The following is a 17,168-nucleotide window of genomic DNA, read 5'->3' as shown; positions in this document are numbered from 1 at the left end:
ATTGCTTGTACGACCTTGCTTTGTGCACTGGTGTGCAGTCATGTTGAAACAGGAAGGGGCCATCCCCAAACTGTTCCCACAAAGTTGGGAGCATAAAATTGTCCAAAATGTCTTGGTATGCTGACACCTTAAGAGTTCCCTTCACTGGAATTAAGGGGCTAAGCCCCACCCCTAAAAAATTACCTCACACCATAAGCCCCCCTCCACCAAATGATTTGGGCCAGTGCACAAAGCAAGGTACTTAAAGACATGGATGAGCGAGTTTGGGGTGGAAAAATTTGACTAGCCTGAGTCCTGACCTCAACCCAATTAGAACACTTTTTGGGATGAATTGGAGTGGAAGCTGCGAGCCAGGCTTTCTTGTCCACATCAGTGCCTGACCTTACAAATGTGCTTCTGGAATAATGGTCAAACATTCCCATTCACACACCACTAAACCTTGTGGACAGCCTTCCCATAAGAGTTGAAGCTATTATAGCTGCAAAGGGTGGGCCAACTCTATATTTAACCCTACGGACTAAAACTAGCATGCAATTAAAGTTCATGTGTGTGTAAAGGCCTACTTACATGGCCCCATTTTCCCGGCACATCAGTGCTACCTGCGTTGTTTACTGTTGGCAAACAATTTGTTTTCCTAACCTTTGACATGTTCACTATAACTTGGGTCTTTACTAAGGTGCTAGCTCCTTTTCTTGCTCTGCTTTCCTCCCAGGGCATCCCCATATTGGGATATCTGGTCAACTTTTTTCTGAAGGAGTAGTTGACTCAGGCTCTGTCAAAGTCCAAGTTCCTGCACAAGTCCCTACAGAGAACCATGTAATTACTTAAGAGTATCTAAGCTTGATCTTAGGCACAGCCCTGTCCAAACTTTTTCTTCTACAGTGCAGAAGCCAACCCCACCTTCCATTTTTGCATGAGGATTGTGATTCTAATCATGTCCCTCAAGGAAGTTCCAGAAACCCAAGACTGTTGGAACCCATCATTCTAGCAGTATGGATCAAGAGGAACCATAGACTTCACCAGCAGAAACAAGATTGCCCTGGTATTGTGGGTCACAAGTTAAACACTGGAATTGAAAAAATCCTTGCTACAGGGTTTGTTCTTTTTCCCACTCCTCATTTGGACTACCTTTTGGACGTCCCAGTGTACCTGAATACTCATCTTGTACTGTTCGATGGGAGTGGGAAGGGTTATACTGAGCTGTTCTTATTGTTTTACCAGTGTTCAATCTCCTGAGGTCCATGCTCTAAACCCATGAAGTCAAAAATGTTACTTGTCATGTTGAATTTCCTCAATTTTGCAGTACAAGCTTGTGTTTGTCTTTACCCCTGCAATCTGCACACAAGGCTTGTAATTCTACACTTCAGCCATGTCTGCTGGCTAACTTCCAGTATGGTGTACAGTAGGGGGCGCTAGAGACCTGAAAACATATGTATCTGCCAATAGATACACACACCAACTATATCAACCACAGTGGATTAAATAGTGCTGTTTGTGCTAAACTGAAATTATATCAAATACATAGTTTATAATAATGAATATAAAGAATGAAGTGAAAAGTGATATTAAAATCAACAAAATTCTTAGTGCAAATGTGATAAATGAAATCGTGATGTTTGATTGTCCCAATCCATTGAAAAGATCAGAGCAAACAGTTGAAACCAACATCAAAGCAGACACATGGATCCTCAAAGATGCAACAATTCTTGCGATGATATAAAGATTCCGTCACCCAAGAGGAAAAAACACCTGAAGATAATAGATATCTGCTTACCAGATACCAATGACTTCTTTAACTAAAAAGAAAGTCATTAGTGCTTGTACAGGGTTGTGCCTGTTCACATGAAGGCTGGAAGGCTGGATGGTACTTTAGGCATAGATCCCTCCCGTCCCATTCATTCAGGATAGGAAATATGAGAAACAAAAGGGAATCTCCATAGCGTAAAACCGTTTAATGTATAAAAATAGAGAACAATAAAATAGCCAATTGGCCTCTTACATTGATCGGTGCCTACCCGGCACTGGGACTGCTTGCATGTCAGGGTGAATGGAGTCAGGAACCCTTCGCATCACATCGCACATGCGGCGTGCGTTCCGGAACGCACGCCGCATGTGCGATGTGATGCGAAGGGTTCCTGACTCCATTCACCCTGACATGCAAGCAGTCCCAGTGCCGGGTAGGCACCGATCAATGTAAGAGGCCAATTGGCTATTTTATTGTTCTCTATTTTTATACATTAAACGGTTTTACGCTATGGAGATTCCCTTTTGTTTCTCATATTTCCTATCCTGAATGAATGGGACGGGAGGGATCTATGCCTAAAGTACCATCCAGCCTTCCAGCCTTCATGTGAACAGGCACAACCCTGTACAAGCACTAATGACTTTCTTTTTAGTTAAAGAAGTCATTGGTATCTGGTAAGCAGATATCTATTATCTTCAGGTGTTTTTTCCTCTTGGGTGACGGAATCTTTATATCATCGCAAGAATTGTTGCATCTTTGAGGATCCATGTGTCTGCTTTGATGTTGGTTTCAACTGTTTGCTCTGATCTTTTCAATGGATTGGGACAATCAAACATCACGATTTCATTTATCACATTTGCACTAAGAATTTTGTTGATTTTAATATCACTTTTCACTTCATTCTTTATATTCATTATTATAAACTATGTATTTGATATAATTTCAGTTTAGCACAAACAGCACTATTTAATCCACTGTGGTTGATATAGTTGGTGTGTGTATCTATTGGCAGATACATATGTTTTCAGGTCTCTAGCGCCCCCTACTGTACACCATTACTTATTTGATTGTTTCATTCAAATTAGGGGAGCAGCTTGTATTTGTGACTTTTTGTGTTTTTGTTGTGTTTTTTTGTGTGTTTTTTTACACTTACCATATTTATTTATTAATTTTTCCATATTTATTACCACGGGCGCGAAAGTATTGTCTATTTATAACTTCCAGTATGGATGACAATCCTGCCAGTGGCTTAACTCTCAGGCAAATGGCCTCTATAATCCTCTGGGCTAAGGCTGGTGTCATTAGATTCACCCTTACTATATCATGGAATAGCATTTTGGCTCTTGGGAGTTCTAGCCCAGAAGAGCGCATCTATATCAGCAGGAACACCTGTTTAGAGCTTCTTTCTGATTCTTCTCACTGGTCACTGCAATGGAAGTGGTTGTAAAGGCTAATTTCTTTATTTAAAAATAAATTAATGAAGTTTATTCTTACCTGCTATGTGCAATAATATTGTACAGAGCGGCCTCTTACCTCTTCTTTGGTGGTCCCCCTCTGGAGCTGTTCTCTCTTTCCTGCGGGTAAGTACTGTGCTATGGGTGCACCCGTGCATGCGTGCTCCCGAGCCAGGCTGTGTGCGCGTCCATAGACACACATAGCATGGTTTGGCCTAACCCTCCACTCCCTCCTTACAGGATTTTACTGACATCAGCACTGCTACTGTTTCCTGTGAAAGCAGGAAGTGAAGAGAAAAGAGATGCAGCTGAGAACAGCACTGGGTAGTGGGAGGAGGCAGTTATGTGGTCAGGGATTGGGGGAAGGGGCACGCTTGGGGGGATGGAACAGTTAGTGGGTACAGGGAATTCATTAAGGTTAAAAAAAAACCGATAGCCTTTAGAATCATTTTAAGAGATGTGAGCAGATCCTCTAAAGATGTTACTGGGTCTAGAAAGTGATAAAGCTTGTGAACGCACTAATTTGTTTGAAAAAAAAAATATTTTTGATATATTATTGGAGATGAGACAGATTTTTGGGGATGATTAGTTTGTTTTTAGTTGAACTTTACAGTGCAGTGGTTTACATTTTCCTTGTTAACGCCACACATCATGACTCTTAATACATTTTTCTTTTGTCTAGACATGAGCAGGAAGATCAAGAATTGAAGCACAATTCCACTTTAAAACAACTAATGAGGGAGTTCAATACACAGATGGCACAGAAAGAACGTGAGATTGAAACTGCTGTGCAGGAGACAATAGGTACGCATACATTTTATCCCATGTTCTTTATTACTGGTTGTAGTTCCTAATATTTTGCCTTGCTGATTAGCATACTACATATTTATTTACAAAAACTGATCATCCTGCTAGGGCTGACTTCTGGGTAGCCCACAAATCAATCACTTTTAGCTTTATGCAGTTATATTAACTGTTACTGAACATCAGATTGATGTCAATTGGATATCTTTACATGGTGAAAATTTGGGTAAGGCCTCATTTACACGAGGTGTACTATACCATACGCCCCTGTAGGGCTGTACATCCCCATGCAGGTAGCCCCTGTGATGTCAATTGTCCCAGTAGGACATCTGGGTGAATGTTCCTGTCCGCAGACAGTGTGAGTTTGGGGACACACACACATGCAATCACATGGCTGTCATATTGGAACACTGTTGGCAATTGACATAATGGGACGGAATGGACGGAACAGCTGTGCTGCCTGTGTGGGTAAAAACAGCCCTGCACAGGTATACAGTATAGTACACCCTATGTGAACATGGCCTAAAAAAAACATCAAGAAAGAGTCAAGAAAATCACTGAACATATGAATAACCTTCGTAAGAAGCTTGCCAACTATTACTGCAGTTTTGGAGCATGGGCGATCTCCACATTTGGGATGCAGTCTCATGGATCACAGCAACATTTCACACCAAACGCATTTTTTTAAGTTATTAATTTCTTGACAAAAAGGCATAAATGCCTGTTGGCCCAGGTTAATTTTAAACATAGAAAAGAACCCCCTAATGGTGGACTTTTAAGGCACATAAATAAAGTTAAAAAATATGGTAATACAAATATAATTTATTCAATTCCAACATTAAAAACACTATGATAGTGTAATAGAGATTACATGGAACGCATGACAAACATTTTATATACAATTGAGGAATACTCTTGCATCCGACGCGTTTCGGAGTATATGTACCTCCTTCCTCAGGGGGGGGTGTGAGCAAAAAACAATTATATTCTAAAAGGGTATATGGGAAAGAAACAGACAAAAATGAGTATCAATATTCAAGCAGATATATAAGTGTAACGATTCTAATTTTGTCTCCATGTTCCTTACACTTACATTGTTATAGAATATTGTTGACTTGGCATTCCATGTGATTCAAATTAAAAAAACAATAAACAACAGGGACACGGTCTGTCAACCATAAAAGTTCTTGGTTCCAAAGAAGAGTATTGGTTATCAATTTAAGTATTCTTGAGGAGTTGTTTTATCATGCTCAGATGAGAGGTGAAATATAGGATTTGTTCAAACAATAGTGGAGGAGGGGGGTGAATCCTCCCTTGGCCTTCCAAAAAGGAGAAAAAGGAGGCCAGTATAGGGCGTAGTAATAAAGTGTTTCTGAGGATACACTAAGGCCGAGAGGCAAATCCTGCAAAAAACATAGTAAAAGGACTGTATCGTGTCTACTTAAAAATGAAAAGCATTGCCTTTATTTTTATAACAGCAATAGTTGTGTGTGTAAGCGATAAATCATACCTGCGAATTGTTTATCGGTCCAGCGATTAATGTTGTTGTTATATAGGTGGTAACTGTAACAGTGACAGATAAATAGATCACTTATTAAATTGATAATTTTTAGTAAAAACATCTCAGATGCATTAACGTATCTACTATATTCCCATAAGTTTTTGGACAAGCTAAATTTGTGTGTTTATTTTTATTTATTAAATATTTGGAGGTAGCAAAGCGCTGAACCATAATGAAAGATTTATGATGGTATTAACAATCAATTAAAATTGCCTAAGGTAAGGTGACAATTCTCCTTAAAGCGGGGTTCCACCCAAATTTTGAACAATATCTGTATGTATTCTCTTCCTTGCCTAGATGCTGACATGCTGTTTAAAAAAATTTAAATCGCCGTAATTACCTTTTATTTTTCTATTCTTCTTTGCACTTCCTGGTTCTCCTCCCGTGGGAGTAGGCGTGTTTCTAGCCTCTCCCAGACTCCTGGGAGCTAGTCTCAGGCTTCCCAGGATGCCACTGAGCATGTGCGGGAACGAGCGGTGGATGCTGGGAGCACAGCATTCACCACATCCAGGAAATAAATGCTTGTGGGCTTCAAATGCCCACAATGAAGATGGAAACCGCCTGCAGTGAATAATATAAGTTATTCTTTCCGACGAAATCTGACACAGGCGGACATATTACACACAATATGTGAGTATGTAATGCTGAGAAGAAAAGTTTGTGAATGAACTCAAAAAAAAAAAAAAACGATAGATAGGTGGACCCCCGCTTTAAGTGAAACAGCGTATAGTGTTGGCTTTAGAGTTATGCATAGCACACAACTAAAGCAATATTGGTCAGAGTGAAGAGAAGTTTCTTACCTGCGCTTTGCTACCTCCAAATATTTAATACATAAAAATCAACACACAAATTTAGCTTGTCCAAAAACTTATGGGAATATAGTAGATCCGTTAATGCATCTGAGATGTTTTTACTAAAAATTATCAATCAATTTAATAAGTGATCTATTTATCTGTCACTGTTACAGTTACCACCTATATAATGACAACATTAATCACTGGACCGATAAACAATTTGCAGGTATGATTTATCGCTTACACACACAACTATTGCTGTTATAAAAATAAAAGCAATGCTTTTAATTTTTAAGTAGACATGATACAGTCCTTTTACTATGTTTTTTGCAGGATTTGCCTCTCGGCCTCAGTGTATCCTCAGAAACACTTTATTACTACGCCCTATACTGGCCTCCTTTTTCTCCTTTTTGGAAGGCCAAGGGAGGATTCAACCCCCCTCCCCCACTATTGTTTGAACAAATCCTATATTTCACCTCTCATCTGAGCATGATAAAACAACTCAAGAATACTTAAATCGATAACCAATATTCTTCTTTGGAACCAAGAACTTTTATGGTTGACAGACCGTGTCCCTGTTGTTTACTGTTTTTAAATTTTAATCACATGAAATGCCAAGTCAACAATATTCTATAACAATGTAAGTGTAAGGAACATGGAGACAAAATTAGAATCGTTACACTTATATATCTGCTTGAATATTGATACTAATTTTTTTTCAGTTTCTTTCCCATATACCCTTTTAGAATATAATTGCTTTTTGCTCACACCCACCCTGAGGAAGGAGGTACATATACTCCGAAACGCATCGGGTGCAAGAGTATTCCTCAATTGTGTATAAAATGTTTGTCATGTGTTCCATGTAATCTCTATTACACTATGATAGTGTTTTTAATGTTGGAATTGAATAAATTATATTTTTATTACCATATTTTTTAACTTTATGTGCCTTAAAAGTCCCCCATTAGGGGGTTCTTTTCTTTGTTTAGCTTCATTACTGGATGTGGCACAACAAACACAGTAAGCTGCCGTTCTACAACAGGTTAATTTTAACATCATCTTTGTAATGTAGGAGTACTGAGCCTTATGCAGATGTGTTTTAACGAGATGGGGGGTTTGTGGTGCTAGGGGCTGCTTAACAGCAACTGTGGGGTCTTGCTGGACCCCTAGAAGAGTTTGTTGAAATTTTGGAAGGATAGGAGTGCCACACCAGCTTGTTCAGACTTTTTAAAAGATTTTTATTTTGTAACAGCCAACAAGCTTCAGAGGCTCAGCACTCCCCCTTCATCATGAATAAAAACAGGATGATGCAGGCACTTGAATTGCTTTCCAATCCAAGTGCCTGCATCATCCTGTTTTTAGCCCTGATGAATGGGGAATGCTGAGCCCCGGAAACACATTGGCTATTACAAAATAAAATCTTATACAAGGCTGGTGTAGTGCTCCCATCCTTCGAAATGCTATCATTATTGGCATGCATGGGTTATCTTGACAATAACTCTGTAACTAATGTGCACACCTTAATAGTTTTTATATATTTTTTAAGGACATACAAAGCAAAAAAACTTTGCTTTGTTTATATTTTAAGTTGACAAAATGTGATCACATAATCAGGTACCCCTCTGATTTGATCCTGGTCATCAGTGGAGAACCATGATGTCAGTGACAGTTGGAATTGAGAGCCATAATTTTCCCCCATATGGCTTCTTGCAAACTGCAAACGGGACTTTTTATGGCTTTCTTTCAATGATGGCTTTCTTCTTTGCACTCTGCCATAAAGGCCAGATTTGTGGAGTGCACAACTAATAGTTGTCCTGTGGACAGATTCTCCCACCAGAGCTGTGGATCTCTTCAGTTCCTCCAGAGTTAACATGGGCCTCTTGGCTGCTTCTCTGATTAATGCTCTCCTTGCCCAGCCTCTTAGTTGAGGTGGATGGCATGTCTTGGTAGGTTTGCAGTTGTGCCATACTCTTTCCATTTTCGGATGATGAATTAAACAGTGCTCCGTGAGATGTTCAAAGCTGGAATATTTTTTTTATAACTTAGTCCTTCATTAAACTTTTCCACAACTTTATCCCTGACCTGTCAGGTATGTTCCTTGGCCTTCATAATGCTGTTTGTTCACTAAGGTTCTCTAACAACCCTCTGAGGGCTTCACAGAACAGCTGTATATATACTGAGATTAAATTACTAATTAGGTGACGTCTGAAGACAGTTGGTTCCATTAGATTTAAGTTAGAGGTATCAGAGTAAAGGGGGCTGAGTACTAATGCACGCCACACTTTAAAGATATTTATTTGTAAAACAATTTGAAAACCATTTATCATTTTCTTCCACTTCACAATTATGTGCCACGTTGGTCTATCACATAAAATTCCAACAAAATACATTTACGTTTTTGGTTGTACTATGACAAAATGTGGAAAATTTCAAGGACTATGAATACAATTTTCAAGGCACTGTATGTATGAATGCATCTGTGTGGGTAAGTGTGTCTGTATGTATGATTGTATAGCAAGATTACTAGTAATTAGTAGGGATGAGCCGAACACCCCCCGGTTCGGTTTGCGGCAGAACATGAGAACGGACCAAAAGTTTGCGAGAACATTCGAACACCGTTAAAGTCTATGGGACCTAAACGTCAAAAATCAAAAGTGCGAATTTTAAAGGCTAATATGCAAGTTATTGTCCTAAAAAGTGTTTGGGGACCCGGGTCCTGCCCCAGAGGACATGTATCCATGCAAAAAAAAAATTTTAAAAACGTCAGTTTTTTTCTGGAGCAATGATTTTAATAATGTTTAAAGTGAAAAAAATAAAAGTGAAATATTCCTTTAAATATCGTACCTGGGGGTGACGATAGTATGCCTGTAAAGTGGCGCGTGTTTAGAACAGTCCCTGCACAAAATGACATTTCTAAAGGAATAAAAGTTTAAAACTGCTTGTGGCTGTAATGTAATGTCGGGTCCTGGCAACCCCGCATCCAAATTAAAAAAAAAAAAAAGGTGTGGGGCCCCCAGGCCGTATATACTCTGAACAACAGTATACAGGCGGTCCAAACAAGACAGGGACTGTAGGTTTGTTCTTAAGTTGAATCTGTTTGTAATTTGGAACAGGTACATTTTTTAAGTGTAGCTCCAGCCAAAAAATCAATTTTTAAGCTTTTTGGATATGAGCTGTATTTTAACCACTTGTCAAAGGAAAATTATATATATATGACAATAAGCAAAAATAGTGGCGCTAAATGTATGCCGAAGCAAGTGTTTGATCACCCCCAGGTGAAATATAACTAAAAAACACTAAATAAACATGTACATAGTGAAAAATAAAAATCAAGAATAATAAAAACTGATTACACCCTGTGATAAGTGAAAAAATAAAAATGATCAAAAATAACGCAAAAAAATAGTCCATAAAGTGTTCAAATGAATCCAGAATCAATGTGACATCTTCCTATTCCATCCACCACACCAGTGTATCAGTGATTCCACTCCCCTAAAGAAACGCACTCACCGAATTCCAATGCCTACAATCTCGTGTTAAGCTAAGACGCTTTTAAACCACATAGACAGGGTTTCAAACGAGTATCCAAATTCCAACCGTGTGTATCAAATAATTCTCCACATGTAAATAATAAAAGTGCACCAATAGTGTAATACCATAAAAAAGTTTATTAAAATACACTTTAAACCTTCAACCTTTGAACTCACGTTCTGGATCTCAACTCGCTCATCCACTTCCTAGTCCAATCTTGGACTAGGAAGTGGATGAGCGAGTTGAGATCCAGGACCAAGGAAGGGGTGAGATTTGTTTACACGCCTGCACACCTCGGGTCCGCCGTGACCACAAGATCCGCTGCTTTGGAGAGATTGAAGGTCTTGCTGTGATCACTTTTGCTGATTTTATAGTTCCACAATGTGAGTGCAAAGGTTGAAGAGTTAAAGTGTATTTTAATAAACTGTTTTTTTACGTTATTACACTATTGGTGCACTTTTATTATTTACATGTGGAGAATTATTTGATGCACACGGTTGGAATTTGGATACTCGTTTAAAAGCGTCTTAGCCTAACACGAGAGTGTAGGCATTGGAATTCGGTGAGTGCGTTTCTTTAGGGGAGTGGAACCACTGATACACTGGTGTGGTGGATGGAATAGGAAGATGTCACATCGATTCTGGATTCATTTGAACACTTTATGGACTATTTTTTTGCGTTAATTATTTTTGATCATTTTTATTTTTTCACTTATCACAGGGTGTAATCAGTTTTTATTATTCTTGATTATTTTTATTCACTATGTACATGTTTATTTAGTGTTTTTTAGTTATATGTTACCTGGGGGTGATCAAACACTTGCTTCAGCATACATTTAGTGCCACTATTTTTGCTTATTGTCATATATATAATTTTCCTTTGACAGGTGGTTAAAATACAGCTCACATTTGATTTCTTTTAAAATGGCAGCTTCTAGATAGGTCTCCTGTCCTGTGGCGCAGTGGTGGTATTTTGAGTGGTGGCAAGTTTTTCTTGAATTACCAACAGGAATTGAAGCTTTTTGGATAACATAGGGAAGGGTTATCAACCCTCTAACGTTTATTTTGCTGTCTGTGCCCCTGTTCAGAAGAGTTCACCTCGCTTTCTGTCCCAATGACAATTGGATTTTGAAAATTTGGGATTATTAGGGAAACAAGGATTGGTGATAAAGCATCAGTGGAGACCCCTTTTTCCCATATTAACTCTAATGCCCTGTACATGCGATCGGACATTCCGACAACAAAATCTATCGCAATGTTTTCCGATGGATGTTGGCTCAAACTTGTCTTGCATACCCACGGTCACACAAAGTTGGTCAGAAATTCCGAACATCAAGAACGCGGTGACGTACAACACGTACGACGAGCCGAGAAAAATGAAGTTCAATAGCCAGTATGGCTCTTCTGCTTGATTCTGAGCATGCGTGGCACTTTGTGCGTCGGAATTGTCTACACGAATTTACGTGAAAGGATTTCGTTGTCGGAAAATTTTAGATCCAGCTTTCAAACTGTGTGTCGGAAATTCCGATGGAAAAAGTCTGATGGAGCCTACACACGGTCAGAATTTCGACAACAAGCTCCGATCGCATATTTTCCGTTGGAAAGTCAGATCGTGTGTACAGGGCATAACAGGAGAGAATTTCCTTTCCTAGGGGTAGATTTCCTCTCACTTCCTGTTGTCTTCCTCCGTTTGTAAGTAGGAGTTGTTTGTAAGTCGGATGTTTGATAGTAGGGGACCGCCTGTATATACTATACGGCCTGCCCTATATACTCTGCAGAAAATTGGGCCTTAGGTGTTGGTGGTACCAAAACACTGTAAGCCCTTATAGTTACTTGGTGGGCGCTGGAATGGGCCCTGCTGTGAAATATTATATCAAGAATTGTAATTACATGCCCCTGTTGAACAGGGGCAGAAAAAATGGGTGTTTGGTGGTGTGGTGCCACAACACTGTAAGCCCTCACAGTTACTCTTGGTGGGCGCAGGAACGGGCCCTGCTGTGACATATTAGAGTTAATATTGTAATTACATGCCCCTGTTCAACAGGGGCAGAAAAATTGGGCCATAAGCACTGGCGGTGGCACAACACCGTAAAGCCTCACAGATACTCTTGTTAAATGCAAGAATGAGCCCTGCTGCAAAATATTACAGCAAAAATTGTAATTACACACCCCTGTTAAACAGGGGCAGAAAAATTGGGCCTTAGGCACTGGTGGTGGTGCCACAACAATGCAACCCCTCACAGATACTCTAGTTGAGTGCAAGAACGAGCCCTGCTGCGAAATATTACAGCAAAAATTATAATTATATGCCCCTGTTAAACAGGTGCAGAAAAATTGGGCTTTAGGCACTGGTGGTGGTGCCCTGAAACAAAAATGTTCTTAGAAGCTATCAACATGAACATTGAGGAGGAATAGGATAGTCACTCAGCATAACAGGATAGTCACTCAGCATAGGCAGTCTTCAAGGGATCTCACATTCATAGAAAAATGAATTGGTTACATCAGCATCAGGTGCTTGGTAGCTGGTGATCCAAGACTGATTCATTCTTATGAAGGTGAGCAGATCAACTGAGTCTGTGGACAGGCGCACTCTGTTATCGGTTACAAAGCCTCCAGCAGCACTGAATGTACATTCAGAAAGAACGCTGGATGCAGGACAGGCCAGTAGCTCAATTGCATATTGTGCAAGCTCTGGCCAGTGATCCATCCTCAAGACCCAGTAACCCAGTGGATTTTTGGTTGGAAAGGTCTCCAAGTCTGATCTTGCCCCTAGGTATTCCTGCACCATGTAAATCAGACGTTGGCGATGGTTGCTGGAACCGATCAGACCTTGGGGCTGCGGACTAAAGAATTGTCTGAACGCATCGGTCAGACGGCCACCTTCTCCACCGCTCCTTCTGTGACTGACCGAAGCCTCAGCAACACGTTGTCCAGGAGGACCAGGAAATTGTAACCTCCCAGGCTCTGGAAACGCATTGCACAAACCTTTATGCAAGGCCTCCCAAAGATGTTTCATCCTCTGCTCCCTCTGCGAAGCCTGGATAAATTTCGCAACCTTACCCTTGTAACGTGGATCAAGAAGGGTTGCCAGCCCGTAATGATCCCTCTCCTTGATACCGTGAATCCGAGGGTCCTTTCGCAGGCTTTGCAGGATCAGGGAGGCCATGCAGTGAAGGTTTGCTGAGGCATTCAATCTGGAGTCCTCTGGGTCACTAAGGATGACATGATCCACAGCCACCTCCTCCCAGCCACGTACAAGTCAATGGGTTTCTGGGGACTGAAAACGATCCCTTGAAGACTGCTGCTGATGCTGAGTGCTAGGCTCCACCTCCATGCTGACACAACCCCCCTCCTCCTCCTCCTCCTCTTCCTGTGTGATTGGCGGGCCCGCAGGAATATTGTCTGGATAAAGGGGGCCTTGAGAGGTAAGGAAGTCCTCCTCCTTCTCCCTCTGTTCTGCCTCAAGTGCCCTGTCCATTATTTCACAAAGCGTGTGCTCCAACAGGAAGACAAGAGGAACTGTATCACTGATGTATGCACTGTCACTGCTCACCATTCTCAGGGCCTCCTCAAATGGTGACAGGACAGTGCATGCATCCTTGATCAGTAGCCACTGGCGTTGCGAAAAAAAAGCCAAGCTCCCCTGACCCTGTCCTGGTGCCATACTCACAAAGGTACTCATTGATGGCCCTTTGCTGCGTGTGCAGCCGCTGCAGCATTGCCAACGTTGAGTTCCACCCGGTGGACGTGTCACAAATGAGGCGGTTCTTGGGCAGGTTGCATTCCTTTTGAAGGTCAGCCAGCCGAGCACTGGCATTATATGACCGGCGGAAATGCCCACAGACTTTCCTGACCTGCTTCAGGAGATCCTGTAAGCCCGGGTACCTGCACCACCAAATTAAGGACATGAGCCAAACAGGGAACGTGAGTCAAGTGTCCCTGTCAGGGGGCAGAGAGGAGGTTGGTGCCATTGTCACAATCCACCATTCCTGGCTAAAGCTGGCGTGGCGTCAACCACCTCTGAGTCTGCCCCTGCAGAGCTGACAAAATCTCTGCCCCAGTGTGGCTCCTGTCCCCTAAGCAGACCAACTCAAGCACCGCATGGCATCTTTTTGCCTGAGTGTTTGCGTAGCCCTTGAACGTCTATGGAGCACCGCTGGTTTCAAGAACAAATCTGCAGAGGAAGAGGCCATAGAGGAAGAAGAGGAGGAGGGGGTGGAGGAGAGAGGTGTGGCAGAATCACCACTACTAGCATTTTGGAGGCGTGGTGGCGGAGCAAGCTCCAACAATACTGCACCCTGTCCTGCATCCTTCCCAGCTGCCAGCAGTTACCCAGTGCGCCGTGAAAGAAAGGACCATGAGTCAGCGGTAATATGCACCTTACCGCTGACCGCCCTGTCCATTGAGGCCAAGACATTGCCTTCCACATGCCGGTAGAGAGCCGGAATGGCCTTCCGTGAAAAGAAATGGCGTTTGGGAACCTGCCACTGAGGTACCGCACATTCCACAAATTCATGAAAGGGACAGAGTCTACCAGCTGAAAAGGCAGCAGTTGGAGTGCTAGCAATTTAGCCAAGCTAGCATTTAGCCACTGAGCATGTGGGTGACTGGGACCGAATATCTTTTGATGGTTTAGCAACTGGGGTAGGGAAATTTGCCTGCTACAATTGGATGTTGGTGTAGCAATACCAGATTGCCTGCAAGTACTTGGCATACCTAATTCTACACCTTCATTCCTGTCAGTGCAGGTTTCTGAGAGGACAGAAGGTATAGTGGGGTTGGAGATCCCAGCTGATAAGAAGCAAGGAGAGGTCCGCCTTGTTCTTTGGTGTGGGTCTTTGTTGCCAACGGACTGCATGGGAGGTCGACATATGTCTGGTCAAGCATGTGGTGCCCAAGCAGAATCTATATACATATGTCAGCACACAGGACATGAGATAACAAAATGCTGGGGATAATATCGGTAGTGATATATAAATAAGTACAGCTGTAAAGGTAAAATGCTGAGGATAATGATGATAAAATTAGAAAAATTTTATCTACTTTTAATCTGTTTTAGCCACGCTTGATACGCTTCAGACATATGTCGCAAACAGCACACGTATGTCTGCTGCACACGTATTAAAAAAGGCCCACACCAAAGAACTTTTCAAAATACGCGGGGAGTCAGCAGCTCCCTGCACATGCGGAGCTCTGCGGAGTGAAGCAGTCGGGTGGCTGCCCTTAAGCTGCCCCCTGGAGGGCATCCTGCCTCGTTGGAGATGCGCCTGTTCCTCCTCCTCCTCTCTTCTATTAGGCACCCACGTAGAGTCAGTGACCTCATCATCCCCTCCCTCCTCGTCACTGGAGCAAACCTGGCAGTATGCTGCAGCAGGGGGAACATGACTGCCAGTTTCTTGTCCTCCTTGGGCACCCCCTCTCTCTGGGCTCACGTTACTGCCTTCCTCAACCTCAGTACCATCATTGGAGCCTTCAAAACGCTGCGCATCATCCTGTAGCATGTACCCGACACTGTGGTCGAACAGTTTGGGGGACTCCTCCGTGCATGATGGTGGGGTTAGGGAAGGATTGACTAATGACATTGAGCTGATGGTATAGGCCGCTTTGGCAGCTGCATTGGCAGGCAAACTACTCTGAGCCTGGGTGACAGAGGATGAGGACAGGTTAGTTATCCACTCTACCAACTCTTCTGCATGTTGTGGATCAACACGGCCAGCTGCAGAAAAAAAGGACATGCGTGCCCCACGGCCACGTGCTGAGGATGCACCGTGTCCACAACCTGCATTGTTGGCTGTAGACACAGAGCCTGCTTGCCCTCTTTTAGTGGCCTGTGAGCATCTGCCTCTCCTTGGTGGCCTTCCAGACATGCTGTAAAATTTTATTAGCAAAACACCGCCTGAATTTTACAAGAAAAAGTACACCAGGAATAGCCTGCAGTCAGATATAGTCTTGGCTAGACTGGAATGCAATGGATATATATATATATATATATATGTAAGATACTGTATATATATTTAATGCACTGCAGATCACTGAATCGCCTGCCTGCCTGAAAGTATATTTGAAAATGTACACCAGGAATGGCCTGCAGTCAGATATAGGCTTGGCTAGACTGGAATGCAGTGGATATATACAGTCATGGCCGAAATTGTTGGCACTCCAGAAATTTTTCCAGAAAATCAAGTATTTCTCACAGAAAAGTATTGCAGTAACACGTTTTGCTATACACATGTTTATTCCCTTTGTGTGTATTGGACCAAAACAAAAAAAGGGAGGAAAAAAAGCAAATTGGATATAATGTCAGTCCAAAAATGGGCTGGTCAAAATTCTTGGTACCCTTTCAAAATTGTGGCTAAATAAGATTGTTTCAAGCATATGACACTCCTTTAAACTCACCTGGGGCAAGTAACAGGTGTGGGCAATATAAAAATCACACCTGAAAGCATATGAAAAGGAGAGAAGTTCACTTAGTTTTTGCATTGTGTGTCTGTGTGCGCCACACTAAGCATGGACAACAGAAAGAGAAGAGAACTGTCTGAGGACTTGAGAACCAAATTTGTGGAAAAATATCAACAATCTCAAGGTTACAAGTCCATCTCCAGAGATCTAGATTTGCCTTTGTCCACAGTGCGCAACATTATCAAGAAGTTTGCAACACATGGCACTGTAGCTAATCTCTCTGGGCGTGGACGAAAGAGAAAAATTGATGAAAGGTTGCAATGCAGGATAGTCCAGATGGTGGATAAGCAGCCCCAAAACAAGTTCCAAAGAAATTCAAGCTGTCCTGAAGGCTCAGGGAGCATCAGTGTCAGTGCAAACTATCCGTTGGCATTTAAATTAAATGAAACGCTATGGCAGGAGACACAGGAGGACCCCACTGCTGACACAGAGACATAAAAAAGCAAGACTACAGTTTGCCAAAATGTACTTGAGTAAGCCAAAATCCTTCTGGGAAAACGTCTTGTGGACAGATGAGACCAAGATAGAGCTTTTTGGTAATGCAGATCGTTCTACTGTTTAACGAAAAGGGAATGAGGCCATGAGGCCTACAAAGAAAAGAACACAGTACCTACAGTGAAATATGGTGGAGGTTCAATGATATTTTGGGGTTGTTTTGCTGCCATTGGCATGGGGTGCCTTGAATGTGTGCAAGGCATCATGAATTCTGAGGATTACCAAAGGATTTTTGGTCGCACTGCAGAGCCCAGTGTCAGAAAGCTGGGTTTGCGTCCGAGATCTTGGGTCTTCCAGCAGGACAATGACCCCAAACATACGTCCAAA

The 17,168-nt window shown here is 42.0% G+C and overlaps 1 protein-coding gene across 7 annotated transcripts in view; it reads left to right on the top strand.

The window, feature by feature from the left end:
* GOLGA4 (golgin A4) overlaps positions 1 to 17,168 on the top strand; it is a 267,321-nt gene that overhangs the window by 172,103 nt on the left and 78,050 nt on the right. For all 7 annotated transcript variants that reach the window (XM_073630579.1, XM_073630577.1, XM_073630578.1 and 4 more), the window contains one exon: positions 3,881 to 4,002. In XM_073630579.1, coding sequence (XP_073486680.1) covers positions 3,881 to 4,002 — 122 coding nt within the window. The remainder of the gene's footprint in view (positions 1 to 3,880; positions 4,003 to 17,168) is intronic.

The sequence above is a fragment of the Aquarana catesbeiana genome, linkage group LG05, assembly GCF_042186555.1.
Source record: "Aquarana catesbeiana isolate 2022-GZ linkage group LG05, ASM4218655v1, whole genome shotgun sequence".
NCBI classification, from domain to species: domain Eukaryota; kingdom Metazoa; phylum Chordata; class Amphibia; order Anura; family Ranidae; genus Aquarana; species Aquarana catesbeiana.
The sequence above is the reverse complement of the archived record's forward strand: the minus strand, read 5'-3'. Positions and strand labels throughout refer to the sequence as shown.